At 38.3% G+C, this 17,482-nt stretch overlaps 1 protein-coding gene across 4 annotated transcripts in view; it reads left to right on the plus strand.

Moving 5' to 3' along the window:
- The window catches only part of UNC80 (unc-80 homolog, NALCN channel complex subunit), a 230,340-nt gene that overhangs the window by 194,329 nt on the left and 18,529 nt on the right, over nucleotides 1-17,482 (plus strand). For all 4 annotated transcript variants that reach the window (XM_054477213.1, XM_054477211.1, XM_054477214.1 and 1 more), the window contains 8 exons: nucleotides 3,683-3,883; nucleotides 6,013-6,136; nucleotides 7,077-7,202; nucleotides 8,449-8,572; nucleotides 9,310-9,516; nucleotides 12,354-12,538; nucleotides 13,146-13,311; nucleotides 14,760-14,939. In XM_054477213.1, coding sequence (XP_054333188.1) covers nucleotides 3,683-3,883; nucleotides 6,013-6,136; nucleotides 7,077-7,202; nucleotides 8,449-8,572; nucleotides 9,310-9,516; nucleotides 12,354-12,538; nucleotides 13,146-13,311; nucleotides 14,760-14,939 — 1,313 coding nt within the window. The remainder of the gene's footprint in view (nucleotides 1-3,682; nucleotides 3,884-6,012; nucleotides 6,137-7,076; nucleotides 7,203-8,448; nucleotides 8,573-9,309; nucleotides 9,517-12,353; nucleotides 12,539-13,145; nucleotides 13,312-14,759; nucleotides 14,940-17,482) is intronic.

A 17,482-nucleotide genomic window follows, 5' to 3' on the forward strand; every position in this document is an offset into this window, starting at 1 on the left:
GAAGACAGTGGGAATTAAGAGACAATAACTATTTCTTGATAATGAAGGGTCATGATGGAGAAGATGGATTGGATTTATGCTTTCAGAATTAAGCCTAGTAGGAAGAAATGAAAGGGAATTTGGAGGCCTAACATGAAAGGAACCTCTCACAGTGTAGACCTCCAAAGATGAAATAAGTTGCCTTGTACAGTAGTGAATTTTCTATCCATTGAGTTAGTCACATAAAGCGATTGTAGGACAATCTAAATAATTAGAGAGGTAATGGCCTTGGCTGTGATTCCTAAACCAGGTTGCCTATCAAAATCAACTGAGGAGCTCTTACCCCCCAGATCCTTTCAAACAGTTATTCACTCTTCGGTTGTCTTGGAGTAATCACAATTTCTCTTTACTACAATGCTATAGTTAATATGTGAGACAAAGAATTACATGATATTACCACTGTACTACTCCTAATGCATCAGTGGATCTGTGCAGTGACTAAGAACAGCTAATATCATAAAAAGAGTGACAACTGGGAATCCTGTACCTCCTGGCGGAAGTACACACCACACACACCACCTGCTAAGTACTCTTGCCAAAAAATCAAAACTGAGTCTGCAGATGTAGGCCCTGGATTTAACTTCCAATTGAATTAAATACAAAGGCAGTGGGATAGATTAAATTACACCATGGAGATTCAATCAGCAAAATTCAGAGTGTTGCTACAGAGAATTTCTTTAATAAATAACAAGATAAGGCTGGGCATAGTTGTTCACGCCTGTAATCCCAGCACTTTGGGAGGCCGAGTTGGGCAGATCACGAGGTCAAGAGATCGAGACCATCCTGGCCAACATAGTGAAACCTGGTCTCTACTAAAAATACAAAAATTAACTGGGTGTGGTGGCATGTGCCTGTAGTCCCCAGCTACTCAGGAGGCTGAGGCAGAAGAATCGCTTGTACGGGGAGGCGGATGCTGCAGTGAGCCGAGATCGCACCACCGCACTCCAGCCTGGCGACAGAGCAAGACTCTGTCTCAAAAAAAAAAAAAAAAAAGAAAGAAAAAAAGGCAAGTACAGAAGGGGGGAAAATCTACATATTAAAAGAGACTTAAAGACATATCAGCAAATTGAAATGTATGGGCCTTATTTTTTCCTAATTTGTAAAAAAAAAAAAAAAAAAAGTAATTATAAGATAATGTGTGAATGTTGAAAACTGACTGGATATTTGGGTTTTTTAAAAAAGAATTATTTTTAATTTGTTAAATGTCATATTGTGTTGTGTTTAATTTTTCTGAGTCCATAAATTTGGAGACACATACTGAAATATGTCTGGGAAAATGATATGATGCTTGGTATTTACTTTAAAATAGTCTAGGGTGGGGAAAAGGGGGAGTGTTTGGGGGGTATAAGTAAAACAAGAGTCACTGTAGGCCGAGTACAGTGGCTCACACTTGTAATCCCAGCACTTTTGGGAGGCTGAGGCAGGCAGATTGCTTGAGTCCAGGAGCTCAAAACCAGTCTGGGCAACATAGCAAAACCCCATCTCTACAAAAACTACAAAAATTAGCCGGGCATGGAGCTGTGCACCTGTAGTCCTAGCTACTTGGAAGGCTGAGGTTGAGTGATGGGTATTTTGGGGCTTACTATATACTGATCTCTCTACCTTTTTATATGTTTGAGATTTTCCAAAATAAAAGTTAAAAATATACAGATTTCTGGGCCCAGACCTTAGAAGTTTTTTTTTTTTTTTTTTTTTTTTTAGATGGAGTCTTGCTCTGTCACCCAGGCTAGAGTGCAGTGGCACAATCTCCTCAGCCTCCCGAGTAGTTAGGATTACGGGTGCCCACCACCACGCCCAGCTAATTTTTTTGTATTTTTAGTAGAGACAGGGTTTCACCATCTTGGCCAGGCTGGTCTTGAACTCCTGACCTCGTGATCCACCTGCCTCAGCCTCCCAAAGTGCTGGGATTACAGGCGTGAGCCATCACACCCGGCCAGAAGTTCTTATTTATGAGATTTTTGGAGGTCCTGGGACACTGTATTTTTTCATTTTCCTTTTAAGCTGTATTAGAAAAATAATAATAATAAGAGGTGCCAGTGTGAACCTGACTGCCTACAGGATATTATGACTATTATGGGCTCTTTCAACCCTAAGATTCCATGACTCAGAGAAGATTATCTTCAGAGCTTTTCCAGTACAAACTAGCCTCAAAAAAAAAATCTTATTTTTCCATTTATCTCAAATCTCCTCTTCTCTTTAGTAACAATCCTGAAAACTTTCCATGTATGGCTGCTCCTGCTGATGCCATCCACACATGCATTCCTAGGTAACATTAGGCCTCTCTGCTCCCCTCCTCCATCAGGAATCCTCTGTCCTACATTCCAGTTCCATAGGATGCTTTGCCTGCCTAACTCAACATGTGCTGATTCAAGCTAAAGATTCAAATAATGGGTGGTAGTAACTTAATGTATTACCCTTCCTAAAGAAATTTGTTTTCAAATGAATTTTCAGTATCTTGACAAAGAATATGAACATTTCAGCCACTGTGTCTTAGGTGTATTTTTTAGAATATAAGCTTTTTTTTTGAGGAAAAGAATCAAACTCAGATCATACAGAAAAGTTGTAAGATATTTTTATGAATGAGTATACATTACCTCTTAATATTATCTTGTACACATTCTGCATCTACTCAGTATATTTTATCAGGAGCCACTGTAAAATGTTTAAATACTTTCTCCTTCATACAAAATTAAATTAAGTTGGCTTTAAGGCTATGTACATCATTGTATTTGTATTATTTGGAAATTGGTAATCCATATCTAGTTCTGAAGATTATTTCGTTAACTATTAGATTTACTAGAAACCTCATTTGCCCAATTAATCTATTTGGCCAATTCTCCTTCAGAAAATCTGACACTTAGGACATTAACACTTGGGTCTGGTGACTGCAAGCCTGGGCCAACCTTGAGAGAAGCACAACTTTCCCTCTGGCAGTTCCTGTATGGAACCGAGTTGGGAAATCTAAGAAGTAGAGGCAACCAAAACCAATGTCATCCAGACAGTACAACTGGGTCTATTATATGAAGAATCTCAACAGAGAGAAAGGATCCATGTATAAGATAAAAAGAGAGGAGGAGGCTTTAAAGGAGAGGGATGGAAATGGAGCCTGAAGAAGTCCTTGGGTTGCAACAAAAACCAAGAGCACTTTTTATAGGGTGGCTTTGACCTTGACTATGGGTACTGAGGGAGTTCTGAAGCCATGAAATTTACAAGGACATCTGATATTCGTGATTTTATTGTTCATTAAAGTTAGGTTCTCTTTTATATGCATCTATGTCATATATATAATACACATGTATTTGTGTGTATATATACCTGTATATATACACATGCACATTCTCAGAAATGACATTCTCTAAATATATTTGGCCTATCCTTAATCTCTCTGGATTTTAGTTTCCTTATCAGATGCTCTTTACATATTGTCTCTGAAGCATTCTATGATTCTCTATTAATATGCATGTGTAGGTATCACTGTTCTGATATATGGGAGAGCAGAGGGATAGAGGATGTTGGGAAGAATGTTAGTTCAGGGAGTTGGTAGTCTGGAAGGGGTGATTAACATGATGCTGTGTAGAAAAATTCCTGTTGTGTAATTCTAAGCTTATACTTTAAAATATATATACATATATATATTTTTTAGGTTGGCAGAAATTGCACACTCCCTTCTGAAGCTGGCACCATATGACACTCAGACAATGGAGAGTCGTGGGCTTCGGCGCTACATCATGGAGATGCTACCCATTACTGACTGGACAGCTGAGGCAGTGAGGCCAGCCCTCATCCTCATTTTAAAAAGATTGGATAGAATGTTCAACAAAATTCATAAGATGCCTACTTTGAGGTGAGAATGCCTCCTAGTTAGCTGTTGCTATCACAAATGTCAAAGTTAAGATTTGTCATTTTTTAAGATGATGGATCATTCTGGAGTTAAATGAATGACTTGAAAGTTTTCTTTGGTATATGTGCATAGTTAATAGGGTCTATGAATGCCTAAGTAGCAAAGCCTACATTTTGAGAAAAATAACATTTTCTTTAAAAGTATATGTGCTCATCTTGAAAAAATCTATCCATTTCTTAGCTATCATGCTCCTCATCTGACACATATAAAAATTTCAATTAGTACCCTTTAATCCCTTTTAAAATAAGGGAGGGTTGGCATTATAAATGAAACAACTAATGAGAAAAGAAAATGAATTTTATGTTCAAAATACTATATTTAAGATAGCTAGTTAACATAGTTAGGTACCAGTTTAGAGAAATTCCAAGCTTTACAATAATTGCCAAGCAGAAGCTTAAAAATTCGCAGGATTGAAAACAAACACCTAATTTTCACTTTTTTACCTAATTCAGTGTGGTACCAAATGAACACTATTAATGCTTGATCTTTGTTCAGTGATCTGGGAAATATTCATTGGTAGCCTACATATTAGCAGATGTTTTTGAACCACTCTACTTAGAGATGTGAGCTGAGTTTGGAAACTGTAGTGATAGTGAGCAGATAGTTCAACAGATTAATACTGGTAAACCCACTTACTCGGAAATTTCAAGCTTGGGTTAGTGAGCAAATTTTCTGTCCTTTTAAACTAAACCCAAAAATCAGTGTGACTCCTTCCCAAGAATTTATAGCACTTAATGTTCAATTCATCAGAATTTTTCAGGTATTAGTCCATAATCTCCTTCACACTAATCCAGCCTTCAGGAGTCATTAAAAAAACAAATTGAAAATTTTTATTCTAATAATTGATTATTTGTTTTTATATTCTTTTATACCGTGGTGATGACTGCCTATACATTATTTCAAGGTTATTTATTTCAATGGCATGGAAATGCCTGTTTTAAAACACTATTTCTTTAGTGATCCCAATAGAACATTTGTGTCTATCAGCAAATGGCTTATCAAAGATTTATAACTGTCTCACAAGGGTGTGTCGAAATAAATTCCTTTCTTAAATACTTCATATCTAAAGATGTTAAACATCTCCAAAAATGACCCATTTATGCTTCCCGAAAGTAGATTTCTGGATTAATACATAGGCTTGGTCAGTTATAGGCAATTTTCTTGGGAGATAGGCTATGAATATGGAGTTGGCTTGGATTTAAATTCATTAGGTGATCTCAGCTCAACACAAGAAATGTTGACTGAACCTGACCTGCACATTACCTTCAGTGTCGGAGATGTCACATAGCCTCATTTATGAATACATTTCCATTTGTCATTGCAGATTCCATTTCGCTAGAAAACATAAGCTTAGAAAGTATTGCCAGGAAAATATAAGGAAATACTGTTAATATCAGTAAAGCCCAAGCTGTTTATTTTGGGGCCACAGGGATGAATCAGTACTAGGGCAATTATGAAATGGATTGACTTTTATTACAGAAAATCCCATATTCATTTAATTGGGTTATGTATACAGTAACACCATTTATACTACCATAGAAAGTAGCCAAAAAATACATATCACTTCTTGGGAGGCCAAGAAAGAACATTGTTTAAATAAACTGTTTTCTTCTAATGTGATCGTCTTAGCAGGAGTTAAGCTATGTAAATCAAATTAGTGGTAGTCTGGTGTAAAAACTGATGGGTGTGTGTAATCTGATAAACAGGTTTCAGAAATGTAGCTGGGATCAGATTAGTTCTATTGGGAGTAATTACCCCTGTGATCAGTTTTCTACAATGGTAGTCTTAGGACCCTCTGTCAAAGCTAAAATCAGGGAAATTAAAATGCAACCTGTTCATCATCTCTGTTTTTTCTTCAATAGATTTAGTCGAGTGGGGCAGGCCTGCCTCTGCTACGTTTTCAGTATCTTCTTCCCCTCCCAGTATGCTCTGTGCTTTTGGAACAATATGGGTAAACTTCATCCCAGAGACACGTCCTGTCTTAGATGGCGTCAGAATCACTGTCTCATTCACTTGTTTCAGACTCTCCAGAAGGGAGCCAAGCCGCTAATGGCACCTATATTGTATTCCAGGAGACAGGTTGAGTGGGAGCCTGCCAGCAATTTGATTGAAGGGGTTTGTTTGACACTTCAGAGGCAGCCAATCATATCCTTCCTGCCTCACCTTAGGTCACTGATCAATGTCTGTGTCAATCTGGTGAGTAGCCAAGTGGCAATCTTATGAAACTTTGCACAATGTAACTCTGCTATTGACTTCTCTGAATTGAAGATTTACAGGTCAACCACTTTGTGCCCCTATCTGCCCATGAAAACAGACGGCTCAGGTGACACTGAAAATAGTGAGGTACATTTCAAGGTGGTGTGTGGGGAGATCCAGGAACCCATCCCTACACAGAAGGGATTTTGGTGTGCTGCTTCCCATGCACTACTTTGACAATTCACCTCTTCAAGTTGCGCTGAGAGTTGAGGGCTGCCAGTTGGAGAGTGGGGTGGCGGAGCCTGCACAATTGGCTAGAAGTTGAGGTAGTCTGGGGTGGGGAACTTAAAATGCAAAGAGGATTTTTTTCTTTTATGGTGCAAAATGACACTATGAGTTGGCCAGTCTAGGATTTATGTGAAGAAAAAAATTTTTAATTGTTTATGTAATGTCTAGAGTCTGGTCCTGACAAGGTTTTGTAAAATGTGTGGAAACCATGTTAGAGCATCTCATTAAATAGGACCTGCTGCTTCACTAGTTGAGCAATAAATCTGTAGTTGGAATGCCTAGTGCAAATAGAGCTGTTGCCATCATCATTTTTGTCAGTATTTGCTCCATCAAGGAATGTTGACCGCATTCCTTTGAATTCACAACTAAGTGTCCAATCTCCTGATTAGAATAGCTTTTTGGTTCATCTCTCATTATTTACATAGTTAACTATAAACAACATTCTACAAAACCTTGGCTGAATTCAGTGTAATGTTTGATCTGACTCCAGACATTACATGCCTTCAGAAGGCAACAAGAAAGAAAAGATTGAAAGTAACATGCCCAACCTTCAATTTATCATTTTTATTATCATCATCATTGAGACTCCCTTACTACGGTTGCATGAAATTGCAATAGTCAAGGCTGGTCATGTGCTCTGTTTGTATTTCAGGTGATGGGAGTGGTAGGACCTTCCAGTGTTGCTGATGGATTACCCCTTCTTCATCTCAGCCCTTATCTCTCACCACCTCTGCCCTTCAGCACAGCTGTTGTCCGGCTTGTAGCATTGCAGATACAGGTGTGACTGCCTTACCTGTTTGTCACGCTCATTAAGTTGCTGGTTGAGGCACCAGACCATGGTGTTCTCGTTTTTTTCTGCAAAGGCTGGGCAAAATCTGTGAAACAAAAGTGTAAACACCTCCAAACTTTTATAGATTTGGAGCTTCAGCCCTGAGCTTGGCCCTAAGTTGTGCTTCTGTAATTCTTCTGGAGATCTCAAATATAGCAGAGTCATTTAGTCCTGCCACAACTTCAGGAACCACTTCAGTCATTGAAAATGTGTGCAAAATAATGGTTCACAGATAATCAGCTCACAATTGTTAATTAAAAGGCAGTAATATTCACAGTCTGGTTTTAAATTATTTTCAGAAAGAATTGCAATACAAAATTCTTTCAAATGTTATCACTAGACTTTGAATATCTTAATTTTCTTTAATGATTGTGGGTTGAATATTATGAGTGCTTTTTTAAAGAAAATTCTCCCCCTTAATTTATTTCTCAAAATTAAAATAATCATTCCCAAGGCAAACAAACAAACAAACAAAAACTGCAGAATCCCGTCTCCTGAGTATTTCTGTGTGTCACCCAGTTTTAGAGAATGGTAAATCACTGGAAAGCTCCCTAATCAATGGAAAGTACACAACTGATGTAAATGGATAACTGACCCATCCATTGTTTGACAACCAAGCTTGATGGCTCATCATCCAGAGAATGGGTAGATGATAGAAAAGAGATCAAGTAAGAGCTGTGGCTACTGTGCAGAAGAGAAACAGTGACATCCCTAAAGTGATACACTTTAATAACTTGCGTACAAAGATCACATATTTCTTTCTATATTGCATATTGTTTCCTGGCTTGAAGAAGGCCTTTCATGGCAGGGGCCAGAGGAATAACTACCAAAAGGAGCAAGTGAGAAGTTCTGATTTTCTTCCTTCTCCTCTGTTGTTAAAATATTTATTGGTAGAAAAATAGAGAAAATTAATGGGGACATGAAGTTGTTTTTGTACCTGACCATAAGTATTCTAATTTTTCATTTAATATGCAAGATGTTACTATCTTTTTAGGTATATAGCTCTCAATTATATCAAGACAATGGTAAAGTATCAGTTTTGGGTGAAGCTTGTATGCTGTACAGACAACAATTGAACTCATAGTTTACAGGAGCAGCCAGCAGGGAGTCACCGTCTCCATCATACTGTGTAAAAACAAACATACTAAATGGGTGTGGTGGTCAATTAATCTTTTCTTCTATTATTGCTGCACAGGCTTTAAAAGAAGATTTTCCTTTAAGCCATGTGATCTCCCCATTCACCAATCAAGAGCGAAGGGAGGGGATGCTTTTAAATCTACTCATCCCATTTGTGCTCACAGTAGGATCTGGAAGCAAAGGTCTGATTAATTTAACTAAAGGAAATTTATCATTGTTGTTGTGTTTTCTTAAATGTCAGGCTGTTATTTCTTTTTGCTGTTCCCAAGAAGGCTATCACTGAAGTCAGTCTGAATGATTTAAATAGGGTCATCTTAGGAAATAAGAGTTTTTCTTTCTTTTCAGTTTAGCTACCTGGGACCAGAGTTTCTCTGCTCTACTTCTTAGGAGATACATCCTATTTAAAGTCATTGCAGTACAGCAAAAATCAGGGGAACAGTTGTTCAGTTCAGTTGAGGAAATGGTATTCGTTGAAGTACAATATAAGAATTGACAGGTGAACAAACTTGCACAACCTACGGACACTGGGTTTAGCAGAAATCCTGCCACTGTCATTAAATTCCAATGTATTTTCATTACTCTTTCTTCTTAGGGGTAGAGGGATTCTTTTAGGAAAAGTTTGTCTCAAATGTAAGTACAGTGCATCATGAGTATTTGCAAAAAGAAAGGAGATTGAAATGGTAAGCGAGACATTTGGCTAAGACCACAAGTTTTTGGGTACCCACTATGGAGAAAATACTCAGGTGCCAGAATCACTGTTTCTGTCCATTGCTGAAGCTGTACTTGATGGGAAACACCTGAATTTCTAGGGTGTTGTAGTTTGGACTTGGAAAGAGCTGAGTTTTTCTGTATCTACTGTGGGCAGTCTACCTTGTGATGTTTTTCTTTCCACTTCCCTCTTCCAAATTCTGCCCCTCAGATAGCCCATGGCTGGAGCAGCCTGAGGTGCAGCTGCTGCTGCAGACAGTCATCAATGTGCTCCTCCCACCGCGGATCATCAGCACATCCAGGAGTAAGAACTTCATGTTAGAGAGCTCCCCAGCCCACTGCTCCACCCCTGGGGATGCTGGGAAAGACTTGCGCAGGGAAGGGCTGGCTGAGTCCACCAGCCAAGCAGCATACTTGGGTTGGTACTTTCTCTCTCTCTCTGTTTGTGCATGTGTATGTATATGTATGTGAAAATATATGTGTAGATAGATAGATAAATAAATAAATAGATGTACTTAGTTAAGTTCCAACTTAGAAAGAATTTAGAGAGACCTCAAACCAGAATGTATTTAAAGAGACCTCAATCCAGAATGTATTTAAAGAAGCCATTTGAACAGGAAACATTACCCTTGCAAAAAAGTCTGGTTTCCTTCAGTAAACATATGCCAAAAAACAACATGGTTTCACATCTGCCATGCCTAAATTACTTGGCTGTTTTATATACAAGTGTCTGGGCTTGTAAGGAAGGCATCTGCAGTAAAGATTCTTCCATGCTGATTAAGTACAAGATCACTAGTGAGGTTCAGTAGCTGTTATAAGATCTAAACTCAGTCTAGTATACAAAGACACAGCATTGCACAACACGTGGGGCTCATTGGTCTGTCACCTATATAAATGGAGTTCTGGATTTGGGCAGTCTACATCCTATGCAGCAAGATTTGGTGACCTTGCAATATGTTATGCCCCTACTAGCTCTTTTTCCTCCCTTAACATATCTTTAATCTCCCCTTTGATCATTATTCTAGTGAGGCCAGTCCAGTCCTGCTCCCATAGGCTTCCCAATCCCTTTCCCTCTTTGACTCCTACTTTCCCATTATCCCATGCTGCCTTTAACCTGGTCCTGACCCATGGAGCAATGGAAAGCCACTCTTTGGCCCTGAATGAACTGGGCCAGCAGGAAAAGACCACTCTTGCCATAGCACTGAGAATAAGTGGCACTGGCAGTGGGGAATTTCAAAATGAGAAAGTCTTGCCTGATATTTTTCAATTCACCAAAGCAGATATTGGTGAGAAGTATAAAATGAACACAAACACATTGATGAAAATGAGTCCTTGGAGTTTGGAGTATGTGGGGGGGTGGTGTTTGAACTGCCTTATAATGGGATGTGTTTGAAAATGAGGGGATTGACAATGAAAATGAAAAAGGAGAAAAAGACACAAGGAATGCATGTACCCAGGACCAACCCATATGGATGCTCAGTTGGCCAAGGTATACAAAAGTAGAATTCAAATCTAAGCTCTATCATAGAGCCCTACATGAAGTTTAGGATTGCACAGAGGATGATGGAGAAAAAGGGCTTACCATGTACAGGAAGGATATGAGAAGACACTTGATGAGTTTCTGTCCTCTCCACTGTCTGCCTTTTCAGTAAAGAGTTGTTGTTACTTTGTTAGTGGCCAGGCTACTGAACCTGTATTTTAAGTTTGTTTTTACATTTATTTTGAGCACTTACTGTGCACCAAGCAGTTTTCTGTGCTTTACACTATTACCACATTGAATCCTCTCATCTTCTCAATAACTCTAAGAAGTTAGTGTTATTCTCATTTTAGGAGTGAAGAGGCTGGGGCCCAGAAAGGTTGAGTAACTTGCCTGAAGGCATATATCTTAATAAGTGACAGAGCTAGAATGAGTCTCTGTTCTTGAGCCCCTTTTATACACTGCTGTGTCTTAGGCTGATGGAGGTTTAGGTGGAAAGTAAAATGGCAGAAAGCCAAAGTCGGCCAACAGGCTTAGTAACAGTGAAAACGTCATCAGAATTATGGTAGAGAAAGAGGAGTGTTGTTTTTTGTTTGTTTGTTTGTTTAGTTGAGGGAAAGGGATTGAGATAAGCAATTGCTGTGAAAAGTGAGATTTTGAGGAGGAATACGGGTAAGAAAGAATCTTGCAATCTCTCTCTCTGTGTTACATGGCATGGTTCTCTCCTGGAAACATCCTAAAGATGGTAAAGGCATATGTGACTCTTGAGGATTTTAGAGAATTGGATTTCTGTGTGCATTTAGTCACTCAATGCACTTAAGAAAGATTTTTGTGTTTTCCTAATCAGAATCAAAATGTGTTTCGTATACACATTTTTTGGATGCTGAGATTGATGGGCCTTAAAAATGATCAAGAAGGCCCAGGTCACTTGACTGCCCCATGGCAGACTCCATGGTAAAAGCTGTAGTGGCAGAGGGAGCTCCCGTCATAATCTTTGATGTCTTCACAATACTCTGGTTTGTCCTGACACATGGTTTGGGAAATATGCTTCCTGAAAAATAAAAATAAATGTAGAATGTGAAGGGCTGCCAGAATCTGAGAGGAAAGAGATATGGACAAATAAATCCAGTAGGGTTTAGTAATAGACGTAGTGTGCGATGAAGGAAGGTGTTTTTATTTTTGGAAAGATACACTGCATGCATTTACTGGTTATCTCTGGGGAACAGTTTAGTGTGGGGTCAGGAAGAGAACTGGGAAGGAAAAGGACTTAATATTTTTTAACTTTGTGTACTTCTTCATGGTTTTATTTTACTTTTAGTAACACAAATATTTATTTTTATGGTTAAAAGAAAAAAGGAAAAGATTTTTAAGATCCATGTTTTAGCTAAGAATGTGAGTGATATGTCCGTATTACCATAAAGTTATTATGACAAAACTTTTGGAAGGTAAAACGTTAGCCACACATCATGTTTATGAAACATTTTCCTTTCAATTCAGTGGACCATATTGCTCTGTATTTTCCAAAATAGTAGTTCTTAAGATGCACTTAAGAAAGATACTTGAGTACTCTTCATCAGAATCAAAACACTTAGCATACACGTTTTTGTCTCGATGTCCAGAATACTCTTGCTCGGGAACACATATGAAGTTTTTAGAAACATGGAGAGAGCTTAGAAATTTAGAAAATTTCTAAAGGTGCATAAAGGGCTCTGGATGTAGGTTGGGTTCCTCGGAAGCACAGGTCCTCAGGCTCATTTTTCTCTTTTCCCGGTGTGAAGCGCTGAAGGTGATTCTCGTCTGCTTTGAGAGGCAGCTCGGAAGCCAGTGGTACTGGCTGAGCCTCCAGGTGAAGGAGATGGCTCTGCGGAAGGTGGGAGGCCTGGCCCTTTGGGATTTCCTTGACTTCATCGTGCGGACCCGAATACCCATCTTTGTGCTTTTGCGCCCTTTCATCCAGTGCAAGGTGTGGTGTGTGCTTCTCCTCCTGAAAGTGGCAAGCTCAAATGAATGTGTGGCTCTCTACTGAGGCAGGAATATGGCAGGAGTGCTCATGGTACCTACTGTTGCCAGTTAGTAGGGCCTGTTAATACCATGCTTGATGAGAAAACCACCCAAAAATATATTCCAGAGGATAAAATTTCACACTAGAAATGCCTTCACAGTAAGAGCTTTATTGGAGTCTGTAAAACTTTGCCCGCTCCCTACTAATCATCCCCCACTCTACCCACCCAAAAGATTGGTCCAGTGGAATAGTTTGGAGAATCTTCTATCTTCAGTGGCATGACTGAGATCTGATTTTAAATAAACATATGAAAAACATAGGATACTTAACGTATGTTTTTCCTCCAAGACCCTCAGTACCCATCTACACTTGTTCTTTTCATGCCCCAATTTCTTAGAGCAGTGATTTAAAATGATGTAATTATTAAGCACTTCTGTGTAAAGTGCCATTCTAGGAACATCACATGCATTACCTTATTTATTCCTCACAACAATGAAATAGGTACAGCAATTAGCCCATTTTATGGATGGAAAATTGAGGCCCTGAGAATGTTATGCCTCCCTTTCAGCTGCTGGCCCAACCAGCAGAGAATCATGAAGAGCTTTCCGCCCGGCAACATATTGCCGACCAGCTGGAGCGGCGCTTCATACCACGCCCTTTGTGTAAGAGCTCGCTCATTGCTGAGTTCAACAGTGAACTAAAAATTCTAAAAGAGGCAGTTCATAGTGGATCAGGTGAGTGTGCATGAGAGTGTTGTGAATTTGTTTGACTAGTGGAACTCACAGCCTACAAAGAATCCCTCTGTCCAGATCACCACACTTTTTGGAACTATGAATACGTTAGCCATTTTGGTACACTGCTAGATTTGACCATTTCTAATAAGTTAGCCATTTGACCACCACTAGATTTGACTTCCTCTTTTGTCAGTAACAAAATAGAAATCAAAAGGATATCATAAGAATTTAGTTTTCCTTTTCTATATATTTTTTAATCTTCATTTTAGTAGTTAATCTCTTTCTTGAGTATTTAATTGGAAGAAAAATGGTTTAAATCATTACCTTTATTTCCTTTTTGAAAAAGAGAAGGGGGACATTCATTTATTGAGCTTCTATTTTATGGTAGATTATTTCCTTTAATCCATACAAATACCTTCAAGGTATATAATTGAAAGTCCCTGTAAAGAATGAGGAAACAGACACAGTAGAAAATAGATAAATAATTTACAAGTAAATAACTTACTACTGTCACACACAAAGTGATTATTTTAAGGGGATTTTTCAACCAGATCTCTGTGATTGATTTATAAAGCCTTTAACTTTAACTTTTCACACGTTGGAAGGGGAAGGATTCCCTTAGAGCTGGTAAACTAGGAGGTACTTTCTTTACATTAGTCTAAAGGTATCCTTTGAGAGTACATTGCTTTCTTTCTTATAACTATATTAGCAGCAGATTACTGAGGAAGGAAAATAAATCATTATTTGCCATTAGAGGGCAGTCATTACCCACAAGTAAAATGTAATATGTGATAGATTTTCTTTTTTGTGGGAGGGAAGGGTTATTTGCTTTCTTTTGAAAGCTGTTATTGTTCTTTGCAGACAATGTGTTAAAAACAAAAAATTGACAGGTATAATCCTGGTGAAATTTACACATTATCATTCAAATATTCTGCTTTGTAATAAAATAACCTGACATAGAACTGAGGGGTATTTTATAGGTTGTAATTTCCAGAAAATGAGAATAAGAACAGTTTTGATTATGCATTGTGGGGTTCACATCAGACAACTTATTTATTACTTTGATGTGCTTGTGTCAGATAAGATATATTTCTTAGTAAAAAATGCCAAGTTGGAAGCTACAATTCAGGTCAAATTTAATTTGCATCCTACCAACCTTGGAAAATAAAATAGAAAACCAATAAGAAAGGCAACAATGTCAAAGCATTTAATATTGTTACAGATGTTATGTTCTGGCAAGGGAACTATTTAATTATATCAGTGGCCAATACTGATTCTTTAAAATAAAAAATCCCCACTTTCATTTGCAACTTTGTTATAAAGATCATTTGTCTGGGACACATTATTTAACTAACCTTTCCTAAAAAATACAAGTGGTCAGGGAGGACTTTGAAGTGGACATTTAAGATTCTCACCATGCATTTCCTTTGGTCTCTCGAATCCTCTAGCCTACCAAGGCAAGACATCCATCAGTACCGTGGGCACCTCCACCTCTGCTTACCGCCTGAGCTTGGCCACCATGTCCCGCTCTAACACAGGCACAGGCACTGTCTGGGAGCAGGACAGTGAGCCATCCCAGCAGGCTTCGCAGGACACCCTGAGTCGGACTGATGAGGAAGATGAGGAAAGTAGGTCATTCCAAAGAATCTGGGTGGAAGACATGGCTTGGCCATACGAGCAGGGGCTTGGGAAGGATTACTGCCCTTCTGACCTTTTCCGCTTCTGATCCCCTAAGTCATTTTTACAAAAGGAGTTCTAGGGGAAATGTGACTGATTCCATGATTCCTAATGCCTGCATTTCTGTAAATTCCTTGATATCCTTTGGTAATTTAAAAAGAATTCAGGAAAAAAGTAAATCATTAGTGACTCCTAAATTTTCTTTAAACCTATATAGTCACCTTTTTCCACTAACTCCCATTTAAATTGTGGATAACTAACCAAGGAAAGCACTTATTCTCCTTTTTCCTGGACATCTTGCTTAGAGGGTTGATTGGAACTTAAATGGCCTCATTAGGCAAGGAAAAGTGAGCCGTGTATATGCCTAGGACTCAGAAAAGACCAGTTGGCTCTACCAGCCAGTATGTAAACCAGCAGGCTGTCTTGAGGGAAAGTACTCCAAAGCTGAGTTAAGAGAATCCCCAGTGACTAGGTCAGCCCAGAAGCTTCTAAGGCATGTGCTAGAGATTTGGTGTGATGACATGAGGAGAAATACTACATATGTATGCTTCACAGGAGGTTATAAAAAGTAAAATTAGGGTGAAAGGTTCCATTAAATGCTACTGTCATTTCAGGGGTCTTAATATTGCATTAATTATTTTCCACTTGTGTGTTAAGATACTCTGCTATAACGTTTATAGCAAAGTTGTGTTGTCAATACCATATGAATGAGAACAAAATTTAGATCTTCACTCAGAGGCTCTCCATACCAAACAACAACAAAAAGCTCTACTCTGAACTAAATTAAATAGAAGAAATGAGAGTTGAGGTTAGAATTTTAATTAACTAAGATGAATAAAAGTGTTTTAATGTCCTATGACAGTTGGGAATGTAAGAGAAGAGAAAAAATAAATGCTTTGTCAGTACTTACCAGTAATATTTGCAGTTAGCTTCAGCGTTGGTCAGACAAGGGAAAAATCATATTGTCCTGTGCCTGGCCTATAGACACATTTCTGTCTAAATCACCCTGGTGACTGCTCATGAAAATACACCTAAAGTTGTAATTAGGGAAATCTTGACTGAGAAAACACCATGAAAGGGAAAAGGATCAGCAGTTTAAATATCCATTAAGTATGGGTAAAACTTAAAGAAAATCAATTTTTTCTTTAGTGGTTGAAGTAGCCTCTCCCAGCAATTCTTATTAATTATAGGAAATGATATCACCTATTTTTGTAGAGCTAAATATATTTTGCAGGTAACCTTATAAATAATAGGTTACCTAACCTGTAGGAAGGAGCAAGGAAAGAAAAGTAAGTAAGACTTAAACAGGGATATCACTGGCCAAAAGCCAACACTAACATACTGATGAGGCAGCAGGGGGATTGGGGAGCCATGCAATTTTTTGCTTATATCTCTGATCACAGACATCATAACCATTCCAATGAAAGCAAGATTGCTAACAAATGGTATTGTGTGTTTGTGATATGGGTGTGTATTAATTTAAATAGGGAGGGGTATGAAAACCAGATCATTGTTTTGAATTAAACTTTCTTACATTCAATAATCAGACTTGTATTAAGGCCTGTCAGGTATAAGATAAGGAAGAAGGAAGTACGAGAAAGATACATTCTCTGCTTTCTAAGATCTTATAATAGATATAGTTATGTAGAGGAGATGAGAGACATTTACAATAAAGAACACCTAGAAAAGAGTTACTGGTAGACAGCACATGCTTAATCACCAAACAAATACTGGGGACATAAGTGTTAAGTGATATGTGAATACAAATAAGGGGGAATAATCAATAGGATTTGGGAAAGGCCTTTGTAGAAATAGCTGAATCTATCCTACCACGTTTTTTATATTTTTAAGACACATTTGTTTATTCTCTTCCCTGTGGACACATCTAAAAAGAAAATATCATTCTATAACAAGAATCAATTTTAAGTCAGTGATTATATAGCAAATTAAAATTGCTAGCACGTTTTATATTCACCTTTTGATTTGAAATAAGTTCAATTAGAAATATGATTACTTTGATATTTTAAATAAATAGTATCAGATGATCTTATACAGTAGCACACATTCTCCAAAACTCAATATGTTTATCAAAGAATATTAGTGTTCATCAACAAACAACATTAGCTTATTTGGAATTAAGTCACTTTGTCATAAATACTGTGCTAAAGTTAATTTTCATATGAATTTGAGTACATTAATCTCTGCTTCTGTATGGGCGCAGTGGCTCATGCCTGTAATCCCAGCACTTTGGGACGCCGAGGTGGGTGGATCACCTGAGGTCAGGAGTTCAAGACCAGCCTGGCCAACATGATGAAACCCCATCTCTACTAAAAATACAAAAACTAGCTGAGCGTGGTGGTATGTGCCTCTAGTCCCAGCTACTTGGGAGGCTGAGGCATGGGAACCACTTGAACCTGGGAGGCGGAGGTTGCAGTGAGCCAAGATTGCGCCAATGCACTCCAGCCTGGGCAACAGAGTGAGCCTCTGTCTCAAA

Source organism: Pongo pygmaeus, chromosome 11 (genome assembly GCF_028885625.2).
Source record: "Pongo pygmaeus isolate AG05252 chromosome 11, NHGRI_mPonPyg2-v2.0_pri, whole genome shotgun sequence".
Lineage (NCBI taxonomy): Eukaryota > Metazoa > Chordata > Mammalia > Primates > Hominidae > Pongo > Pongo pygmaeus.